The following is a 12,262-nucleotide window of genomic DNA, read 5'->3' on the forward strand; positions in this document are numbered from 1 at the left end:
TTCAGTCATCATTGGTCCAGTTTTTGCAGGATCTTTTTGTGGCCATAGAGATGATGGAGATTTGATGTTGTACTGGATTCCTGATATTCACGGTACACTTGTGAAATGGTCATACTGGAAAATCCCCACCTCATCGCTACCTCGGAGATGCTGTGTCCTATCATTCATGCACCAGCTATAACACAACATTCAAACTCACTTAAATCTTGATAACGTGCCATTGTAGCAGCAGTTACTAATCTAACAACTGTGTCAGGCACTTGTCTTATATATGTGTTGTCTACCACAGTGCCATATTCTGCCTGTTTACATATTTCTGAATTTGAATATGCATACCTATAACAGTTTCTTTAGCACTTTAATGTATTACAGATAATGATTAAATTAAATCAGGAATAATGGAATTGAAGTAATTAAAACAAGGATGTTAGATAAGGAAATGAGATACACAATGTTATACCCAAGTTTTTTTATTTATTTATTTTTTTTTTTTTTTTTCAGACAGCAAAACTACTGCTGTTGTAGAAGATTGGATATAAAATGCAGATGGGCAACAGCAAGGAAAGCCATTCTGAAAAGGAGAAAAATGTTAACATCAGACACAAACTTTAATGTTAGACTGTATTTTCTGAAAGTAGTGTATTTGTCTTGAGTGTAGTTTTGTATGGAAGTGAAACACAGACAATAAACACTCCACACTCAAAGAGAATAGAAGCTTTTGAAATATGGTGCTGGAGAAGAGTGCTAAAGATTAGATGGTTAGATCATGTAACTAACGAAGAGGCACTGAATCAAACTGGGAGGAAAAAATGTATGCCATAACGTGACTAAAAGAAACATTCATTTGATAGGATACATCCTAAGACGTCAAGAAATCACCAGTTGGATAATAGAGGAAAGTGCAGCGGATAAAAATTGTAGTGGAAGTCCTAGCCTTGACCAGAGTAAGCAGGTTCAAATGGATACGCAGGGGTGAAGAGGCACATACAGGGTAAGACTGGTGTGGAGAGCTGCATCAAAGAACAATCTAGATTTAAGACTGTTACAACACACAGATTGAAATGACAAGTGTGCAGACCCCACAGCACCTTGATAGATATTCAATGTATGGCACCTTCTCTGCAAATGGTGCTGCTGTTGATCCTAAGCAACTTAACATTCTGATGTGCCAGAGCATTTCGTTTGGTCTAACATGAGCCCTCTGCCTGCTGCCTCTGACTTAATTCCCACTCCCTTCACTCTTGTTTGGTCAGAATAAACCTGAATGTAGAGAGGTCCAATATGCTGGCATTTGATACATCATGAGTGTAAATGTAGAATAGGACACTGTTCTAACTGAAGAAGTTAATTGTACAGTGATCTGTGAAAATCTTTACATATGACTTTAATAGTAAGTGGCTTTGTGATGCATATATGTGCTTATTTCTTAACCTTTAAATTAGAATTAATTTGAAGTATGTAATTTTTAACAAAAAATGTGAGAAAAGAGTGATATATTGTGAGAATTCTCTGAACTGTTTGAGATATGAAACTGTGTTGTCATGTAGTCTTCAATGCTGTAGGATAACTTTCGAGATTAAGACCATTAGACTCAAAGATTTAATTTAAAAGAAATCTATGTACATATTCTTAAATCGCAGTTACAATAAGACATACACATTTTAATAGTCATTACATATATAAATAATAATTGCTGTATGTTCAAAATAATCATGTTACTGGAAGTTGTTCCATATCATTATTACATTACAAACAAAATGCCATGGACAGTTACATGTAATAGTGCCTAAAATAACTCAAGGGCGGTGAAAAAATATACAGGTTTAAAAACAATATAGTTCTTAAAATTACTGATATAAATACAAATAAGAACATCTTCAATATACATACTACCAGCAATTATCCTTATACAAAATCAGCTCTTGGCAATTGGAAGTTGTACTTGTGCTTCATTGGTTAAAATAAGCTGGAATATTCATTTCATAAATTACCATCCTTAAAAGTACAATTTGAGGCTGTCTTCTGATGACTAAAATACAGGATATGGCTACATATACATGTGAAGAATAACGAACTGAGCATAGTCTAAGGGGTTTTGTCACTATCTGCCGACAAGAGGTTCAATGTTTGATTGTAGCCAGAAGGGTTTATCTGCACACTCATTCTCTTAAGCACTTTACAGCATAAATGTTGACTATTCTCAGGAATACACATCTTAAAGAATAAAGAAAAGTGTTAACATTGAATAAAATATCACATAATTGGAGAATGAATGACAAAAGTCATCTATTAGCATTTACATAATTAAAATACTTTAAACACATTTTTCCCCAGCTGTAATTCAGCATTTTGGTCACATTAAGTGACTCAAATGTTATTACATAATTTGTTGATACAGACTTAAAATATTACTATTTGTAAGTAACTGTCCAATTGAAATGTTAATAAGTCATGTTCAGATCTTCACTGTTTCTAAATTTTATTTTATTGACATTCATCAGTTTCAAACAGAAATAGGTCACTGATATCTCTGGTACAATCACATTAACTGTATATTACATGCCATCAAGTAGGCAAAGGTGTAGATATACAACACAGATAAAATCTTGTCTCTTAGTACAAAATGGTCTGTCATGACATGTTACTTCCTTTAACTCAACTCACAATATACAGAGTTTTGTATCATTAAGTACCTCCATGACACATGTGTCCTCTTAAAAGGCACTTGTTGCTTCTAAAGAAGAGGTGGCAGTGCAGATATATCTGGTGGCTGATGCTCTATTGAATTAGCACTGAATTTTGGTTTGCACACACACCCACTCTCCACTAGTACATAATCTTGCCCAGTCAATGTCACAGGGCCAAGAGGTATAACAAGAAATAAGTATGGCACATAGGTCTGTGTACATTCTCCCCGAACCACTTCACATTCACTTGCACTGAAACAAAAGAAATGATCCAGTTTAAAGCACATACTTAATTTCAAGAACAGAAGAAAAGGGTAACAGAGTTTCTGTATTTGAGGCATTTGATGATAAATACAGTGAACATGTTTCCATAACATGTTATATATTTTTCGAAGCAACTGCAAACCAGTAGTAACAAAAATGAGTAAGAAAAGAAAGATTTTTGTGGCATGCCAATATAACAAAATTATATATGGTTTCTTGTTGCTCCTGTTCACAGTGAATCTACAATGTCTCGAGTGTATGTGTTCATATATTCTCCTTCCATCTTCAGGAACATGATGGTACATGCCTCTCTTAAGGTTTTCGAAAGATTGCGAACTCACTGTAAATTCATGGGTTAAGAAATACAAGAAAAAATTTTCATTCATGGAAACAGTCATGCACAATTCTCTGCCCACACAGAAACTATGATATCTAAAGTAACTAACATTTCACTTAAATGCTTGAGTGGTAGAAACTTCCAAATATGTACCATTGCATTTTGACTCGTATATGGCATGACGTAAAACAGTGGTGGTGGTGGTGGTGGTGGTGGTGGTGGTGGTGGTGGTCTAGAAAGAGAGAGACCAATGAAGAGCACAAAGTTGTACGCAGTGGTAAATAGGAATTGGACCAAATGTGTGACCACAGCACCAAATGACTTCTATTTTGTTCAGATGATCATAATGGCCACTTCTGTTTTATCTACAGTGTTGGACAGATTTTGTAACACAGCAATGGGTGCGGGCCAGTCTGCAGGTACAGTTCAGCATCATCTGCTGTTGGGTGGTCTGGTGGCATGCAAGCCATTGCATTGCCCTCCATTGTCCAAAAGTCACAAATGGATTAGTGCAACAGGCATATTACAGCCAACACTGATATCTTAGTAAAAAATGTAGTGCTCTCTGAAAAGACTCACTTTAACCTACCCTACAACTATAGACACATGTGTTAGATGTTATCAAGGTGACCACAGTCTGGTAGTTTATTTTGTTGAGTGTTATAGCTGACAGGTGCCTTCCCCAACAAATCATCCATCGAACAGGAGTACATTTGCTTGTTAACTTGGCCATCACAGCCTGCCAGGAACCACTACTGATGCTAGAAACCACCTAAAATGTCTTTCAGACACATATTCAGGTCCTCTTAGCTTCCATGCCTTGAACTTCAGAAACTTCAGTTGCAGTAAGTGAGGGATTTATACAACACTGAATATTTTTAAGTTTTATCATCCAATTATGTAATTCTATTAATTTCATGTAATATGTTATATGAATTTAACTGTAGACCTATAAACCACTGCTGCAGAAATTTTTATAGGTGGTAGTGTAGTTCACAAGTCAGGTGACGGTAAAGTAGCATGTTTAGTGATACATTGTTGTGGTCAAAGCAACATTTGAAGTGATTATTGCATTTGTGTTTTTCCTTCTTCTTGACACAGCAGTTTTCCTGAAACTTGACTGACTTAAATGCCTCAGCCAACATCTTTATTCCTCTGTGAATAGAAGAAGCCATTATCTATTATCTCAAACCTCACATTTTTAATTCTGCCATACTTACATTCAATTTGCAGTGATGAGCAATATCTTACCCTGTATGCTGAAGGTCACACTAAGGCCTTCGCAAACAGGCATTAATTATACCCACAAAATAATAATTCTCCAGCCAACTAAAATAACTAATTGCAAAAAAAAAAAAAAAACCCACACTACCTAATATCATCCCAGATGGAAACAACTCAGTCATTCCCACTGGCTGCAGGGTCAGCTATTTATCATGCTTGGAAATTAGGAACACAACCCACAATCCTTCCACCTCACAAAATGATATTTAGCTGTCCATCCTGTCTACATAATACACTAGTCCAGCAGTTTCCAACCCAAAGGCCACGACCAACTTGTGGACCGTGGGCAGCTTGGCACTGGACTAGGAAAGCTATTCAAGAGTCAAAGAAAAGATAAATATTATCAGGAGCTTCAGGGGTTTCACTCCTCTGTCATCAAGGTTGCCTATTACAGAAGGAAATAAGAGTTGAAATGTCCTATCACTATCCTATACCACTCACAAGGTCCATTGTCATGTCATCCCTACACAGAGAAAGAATACACTGAAAGAAGTTTCTAAAATGAATGGCCAGTAGCTTCTTTTTTAATATTGAAAACTACAAGTTCATGTGCCAACAGTCAGCTGGAAATGTACACCCCTACAGACTTTGCTACAGGGCTAGCGCGCAACCTTGGCTGGCTGCTCATAGCATAAACACACAACATTAAAGAATGTGATTCTGAGTTAAGTAACATACTAAGCTATCTGTGTAACCAGTCATTTATCAGTGGAATATTTCCTGAATGGTTGAAATATGCTGAAGTTAAGCCATTGTTTAAGAAGGGAGATAAAGAAATAGCATCAAATTTCCGTCCAATTTCACTTTAGCCAGCATTCTCAAAAATTTTAGAAAAAGTAATGTACAATCGGGTTTATAATCATCTTATCTCAAATAACATACTGTCAAAGTCACAGTTCTGATTTCTAAAGGGTTCTGATATTGAGAAGGCTATCTACACTTACAGTGAAAATGTGCTTAATTCATTAGATAAAATATTGCAGGCAAATGGTATATTTTGTGATCTGTCAAAGGCATTTGACACTGTAAATCACAATATCCTTTTAAGTAAATTAGAATATTATAGTGTAATAGAAAATGGTTCAAATCTTATATCTCTGGCAGGAAACAAAGGGTGTTATTAGGAAAGAGACATGTATCAAGCTATCAGGCATCATCCAACTGGGAACAAATTACATGTGGGGTCCCACAAGGTTCCATTTTAGGGCCCTTACCTTTTCTTGTGTATATCAATGACCTTTCATCAGTAACATTACCAGATGCCAAGTTCGTTTTGTTTGCCGATGATACAAACATTGCAATAAATAGCAAATCAAGTGTAGTCTTAGAAAGGTCAGCTAATAAAATATTTGTGGACATTAATCACTGGTTCCCAGCCAATTCTTTGTCACTAAACTTAGAAAAAACACACTACATGCAGTTCAGAACTTGTAAGGGGTGTCCCACGAGTATATGCCTAAGATACGATGACAAGCAGATAGAAGTGGACAGTGTTAAATTCTTGGGATTACAGCTTGATAATAAACTCAACTGGGAGGAGCACACCACAGAACTGCTGAAGCGTCTTAACAAATCTCTATTTGCAATGCGAATTGTGTCAGACATAGGGGATATAAAAATGAAAAAGCTGGCATACTATGCTTACTTTCATTCCATAATGTCATATGGGATTATTTTTTGGGGCAATTCATTAAGCCAAGCTAAAGTTTTCCAGGCACAAAAACATGCAGTAAGAGTTATATGCGGTGTGAACTCAAAAACATCTTGCAGAAGCCTGTTTAGGGAACTAGAGATGCTAACTGTTGCTTCCCAATATATTTATTCCTTAATGAAATTTGTCATTAAAAATATATCACTATTTCAAACCAACAGCTCAATTCATGGAATCAATACTAGAAATAAGAATAATCTTCACAAGGATTTAAAGTCACTTAGTCTTGTACAAAAAGGTGTGCATTATTCAGGTACACACATTTTCAGTAACTTGCCAGCAGCCATAAAAAGCTTAACAACCAATTAAATTTAGCTTAAGAGAAGCCTAAAGGATTTATTGGTGGCCAACTCCTCCTACTCCATTGATGAATTTCTCAGTAGAACCAACAGTTTTGTGTGTGTGTGTGTGTGTGTGTGTGTGTGTGTGTGTGTGTGTGTGTGAGTACAATCTAACTTCTGCACCAGTTCAGGGCAGTAAACTGTTCATTGTAAATAAGTATTTAGCAGTTGTATTACATGTTTATTACCTTATAAATAAATAAAAAACTTTTTTATTTTAAATTCAGGGCATTAGTGTTTGTAAAACGATTCTTTCATATAGCATTCATTAAAAAATAACGACAATGCCACTTGGTACCTGTGGAATGGTACATTAGCTTATTTGTTTGAGTTGTAAATATTTGTCATGTATTGTTGTTTTCTGACATGTTCTACATTCTGGAGGACCTCCTCACTACGGATCAATTGGAATGAAAGTAAATCTAATCTAATCTAATCATGCCACAATACAATCTTAATTTGTTGAGTTGGTAGTTTCTCGGGGACAAATTTTCAAAAGAATGACTTGCTTGAAATGTTTCTCATTCAATATCCCAATGCAAGTAGGAAGGAAGGATAAATGGTGTTTCACATCTGTTCTACAGCTAAGATGAGGACGGAGCTTTGCTTGATTTCTTAATACTGAAGGGGAAGGAACCAGCTATGTGTCTTTTGAAGACAGTCCTGCAATTTCGATCGAGTGGCCTGGGTGAATGCAGAAAACTGATACCTGGATGGCCAACCCAAGAAAGAACAGTTGCATGTGGTGTTGTGAATTTATCTACTGTTCTGTATACCATACATATTAGAAAGCTGGTGAAATGATGAGATAAACTCCTGTCACAGGCTTATACTGCCCTGTCTGAGGCAGGGACATCCATGAAAGCAGTCATATACCAGATATGCTGTAATTTCTGTACAGCATTGTGTGTTACGTTACCTCTTATCAATTACTCAACTGAATGAGTGGCCAAGAGTTAGTCCCTGCCCACTGACAATAACTTCAATCATGCCACATCTACATAATCTTCCTCTCCCTCCTCCTTCCAATCCACCCCTTCAAGTCTCTGTGCTCTATGCCCAACTCCCCGTGCCTGCAGCCAGAATGAGCTCACTTGTGCCACATTACTATCCTATTTGTGTGCTCTCTCTCCCTCCTTGCTGTTGTCCATTCTCCCTCAATGTCTTAACAACAGTCTTTTGAAACTTTCTTAAAGCTCATCAGAAATAGCAAACTATTGATTAACAAGGATGCACACATCAACCCACTGTCACCTTGAACCCCTTATGCACTTGCACATCCCTAGAGAATAGTGTATTGTTTCACAGCCTTCCACATTCTGTTCATGGAGACTCCGTACATATTGTACCAGGGGCACGTACACATCTTCCAACAAATAAGTCTACTGGTTTTAGGTCTGTAGAGTGTGGAGGCCAAGGAATTGGTCGACCACTATCTATTCATCTGTGATGGTATCTGTTATTTAGAAATCTGTGAACATTAACACTGAAATGAGGAGCTCCATCGTGCATGAAGTATTGGGTGGTTATTATTGAACTGATAGTGTTCCAAATGCTGCAGGGCAGGCTGTATACATCACAGGACACACACATCGTAGGTATGTTTATTAATCTGTGCACTTACGGAGTATGCTGGAAAAATAATAATTCCACTTCCTGCCCCCAGGTGAAAATATGGCACTGTTAGCTTTCAGAATGCGAAACTTTTTTGTTTCGATGTCAGTATGCTTTTTGTCACTTGGCGAAGCTTGTTTACTTCTTTTGTGAAATGACTGTTGGTATAAAGGGTTAAGAAAGTTGAAGTTTTCAATAAGAAATACGGTGGCTATAAATAGCCACAACACACTCCTGGTAAAGTAGTTTTATCAGAATGCCAGAAACATCAGGGCTGCCTGGCAGGATAATCATCGAGAAAAAGATCTGCGACAAGGCCCCATGTCCATAAATGGACTAAAGAAGATAAAGGAATTTGAAGAAACAGCAGGGAAAGAGAGGTGACCCATTCCCATGGCCGTTGCTGATGAAGTTGCTGTAGCTTTAGCCAGTCATGTAGCAAATGTTACAAATTCTGCGGCTAATGTTTGATATGTGGCCAGGGAATATTCTTTGGACAGATGAGGCACATTTTAATGGCACAGTTCCACGAATGCACAAAACTGTCACATATGGAGTTCTAGCCACATCACATTGTGCAGGAATGTGCACTGCACTCACCTTATGTGACTGTGTTGTGTGGTTTTACAAGATCCTTTATTCTTGGTCCATTTTTCTTCAAGGAGAAAACACCTTGCAGTCTTGAGCCTGTTAGGTACACAGTAACATATGCAGGTTATGAGGCACTGTGTGCCACAGATGATTCCAGCTTTGCAAAAACCCAACTATATCCATACCACTATTTTTATGCAATATGGGACGACACACGTTGCTTAGGTAATGACTGCATCATCTCTAGGCAAGTTCAAGATGTGTGGCCTCCCAGATCCCCCAACCTAAATTCATGTGAATTCTGGTTGTGAGGATGTCTGAAGGATTGTGGCTATCGGGGATGTATGCAGACTCATTCTGATATAAAGGCTAGCATACAATAACTTATCGCTATGATTATATTGGATAGGCTGCGAGCAACTGTCAACTTTCGACCATGCTGTGTTATGATGTAGCTTGTTGTTCAGTAATGACACCATATGTAACACGTATTGTAATCTGTGATCATATCTTAATAAATGTGCCAGAGCCACCATTATCATGTGTTTCGTTGTTCCTCCTCTTTTCCTGCCCCCACACCACAGTCTGACAGCATATGGAACCACATATCCATCTGATGACACACACACGGAGAGGGAGGGGGGGGGGGGGGGGGGGGGGGGGAGAGAGTCAGCCAGCGGTAACTACAATAAATGTTCCATATTCATTTATCTTAGGAATTTAATAGTCTTATTTTAGTGCATAGTTTTGCTACTTGCTTTAGACATTCTGTTGTGTAAAAGCACTCAGTGAAAACCAATACCAACAGATCTACTCTAGGTGGAAGCATTTTCCTGAACTGAGTTTGGTATCTTGTTGTATTGTATTGTATGTTAACCGGGGGCCTAGAAATGATGGAGAGGCTCCGTCCCCACTGCAGCCGCAGTGGTCCACTTCACCCCTCCGCCGCACCACCCTGAACTCAGGGTTATTGTGCGATTCAGCCCCCGGTGGAACCCCCAGGGAACGTCTCACACCAGACGAGTGTAACCCCTATGTTTGTGTGGTAGAGTAATGGTGGTGTACGCATATGTGGAGAACTTGTTTGCGCAGCAATCGCCAACATAGTGTAACTGAGGCGGAATAAGGGGAACCAGCCCACATTCGCTGAGGCAGATGGAAACCACCTAAAAACCATCCACAGACTGGCTGGGTCACCAGACCTCGACACAAATACGCTGGGCGGATTCGTGCCGGGGACCAGGCACACTTTCCCGCCCAGAAAGCTGTGCGTTAGACCGCCTGGCCAACCGGGCGGGCTGATATCTTGTTACCCAACGTAACAGAGCAAAATGAAATTGAAACGGACATGCGACCAAGCTCATTTTCTAATTTCTTACTGCTGTCACAGCTGCTGTCCTGCAAAAAGCAGTTGTCAGTCACTGTTTTTCTTACCCAGGTACATACCAGAATTGCTGGAATTATTACAGTCTTCAATTTAAGTCTATTTTCCCCCTGAAAGCAATTAAGATGGAGCTGTTTGTCCAGGAATAGGTATAAGTACTTTGGTAATGTAAATAAAGTTAGATCTACTAGATCGCCTGTGTTGCATCTTAACAAATATTAAACCTCAACACTCAATCATCCCCAATGCATTTTACAGATTTACGGTAACATTTTTCGTAATAAATATTTGTACCTTTGACATTATGAGGGCTTTTATGCCAAGATTTATACTCCTGCAACACAACAATTTGTCACTGCATGCAGTCACAATCATGAGACATTAGAATAGTGCTGCTAATCTAACACCAGCAGTAGATCACCATTTAACTAGCCCTAAATAGATACTCAGCCAAGACTGACACACTCTATGGTGATCTCACTGTTCAACACAATCTGTTGGTGGGATGTTATGAATACATAAAGAATAACTATGTATGTGGTAAAGATCACGTCTCAGAATTCCAGAGTTCTCCCAGCTTTACAAAAAGCTGAGTAAAAATGAGTAGGTAACTACTCATGCACAAAACAGGAAAAAGCCATGCCAGGGCAACTAGTGGTGGCAAGGATGAAATAGATCTCAAACAAACATAGCAAGGGCAGTTAAATAACGCACTTTATAAAGTAAGCAATTCGTGTATTTGTTATACTGCAGTGTAGGTAATAATTATAGATTTCTTTTCCACAAATATTATTTCCCTCTACAACAGGTACTCAAGATCAATAGATGCAGTAGAGTGTGTGCTCAACCAGATAAGAGGCTGGCCAAGTAGCTGCATGACACAAACAACTCATAGGCTCTGTCATACATTTCAGCATGCATTTATACACTGCATTTCTTTTTGTATCACCAAAAACATTGTCCTGCAATAGCATTAACACAGTAAAGGCAAAACTGGCCACTTAAGGAATAACTTACTCGCACACTTCGAAGACAACCTGTTGGAGAAGATCTGGAAACTTCTGCACAATAGTAACAGGCTGTCCTGAGGTGAGACTGACACCATACATCGGTGCTGTCGTGTTGTATCGTGTGCGACACAGTCGAGAACTTGAGCTTCCCATACTGCTGCAGCTCCCAGTGTCAGCCCGCCCTACGTGACATACAAATGTTACAAGGTATATTTCTATTTTTAATTGCACTAAAGGCAAAAATCTTTTGAAATCTTGTATAAGAACCCATTTTAGCATTGTTAATAACAGACATGGAACATATTTCAGACAAGAGAAAATAAGGTAGTTGAAAAATATTTAAATAGTGTGTCTTCCTGTTGGCACATTACATAGGGCATAAATATTTATTATGATTGTGTCAGGAATTAAACAAATGCATGTAATTAACAGATGTTATGCAGCTCCCAGCCTTTGAATCTGATGCCACTTTGACAGCTTGTGAGTTAATTCAACTGTTTATTCAGTATTATGAAAAAGAAAATTGCTACTATGGGAGATGTTGAGTTGCAAATAGGCACAGCAAAAAGACTTTCACAATTAAAGCTTTCGGCCATTAACCTTCAACAACACACACACACACACACACACACACACACACACACACACACACACACGTGTGTGCATGTGTGTGTGCAAATGCAGCTCACACTGCGAGCAGCAGCACCGGTACATGACGGAAGTGGTGACTGGGTGGGGGTAAGGAGGGGGCTGGGGCGAGGAGGGGGAGGGATAGTATAGTGGGGCTGGTGGACAGTGAAGTGCTGCAGGGTAGACGATGGGCAGAGGAGAGGTGGGGAAGTAGCAGAAAAGGAGAGAAATAAAAAGACTGGGTGTGGTGGTGGAATGACAGCTGTGTAGTGCTGGAATGGGAACAGGGAAGGGCCTGGATGGCTGCCTGAGACCGCAGTCGTGTGTGTGTTTTGGGGGGGGGGGGGGGGCGCATGCATATGTGTGTATTGTTGATGAAGGCCAATGGCTGAAACCTTTAATTGTGAGT

The 12,262-nt window shown here is 38.9% G+C and overlaps 1 protein-coding gene across 1 annotated transcript in view; it reads right to left on the minus strand.

Moving 5' to 3' along the window:
* Nucleotides 1-1,585: 1,585 nt before the first annotated feature.
* The window catches only part of LOC124545022, a 152,893-nt gene continuing 142,216 nt past the window's right edge, over nt 1,586-12,262 (minus strand). Inside the window, exons 4-5 of the mRNA XM_047123804.1 lie at nt 11,231-11,405; nt 1,586-2,939 (exon numbers count right to left, since the gene is read on the minus strand). Coding sequence (XP_046979760.1) covers nt 2,735-2,939; nt 11,231-11,405 — 380 coding nt within the window. The 3' untranslated portion in view covers nt 1,586-2,734. The remainder of the gene's footprint in view (nt 2,940-11,230; nt 11,406-12,262) is intronic.

The sequence above is a fragment of the Schistocerca americana genome, chromosome 8, assembly GCF_021461395.2.
Source record: "Schistocerca americana isolate TAMUIC-IGC-003095 chromosome 8, iqSchAmer2.1, whole genome shotgun sequence".
NCBI classification, from domain to species: domain Eukaryota; kingdom Metazoa; phylum Arthropoda; class Insecta; order Orthoptera; family Acrididae; genus Schistocerca; species Schistocerca americana.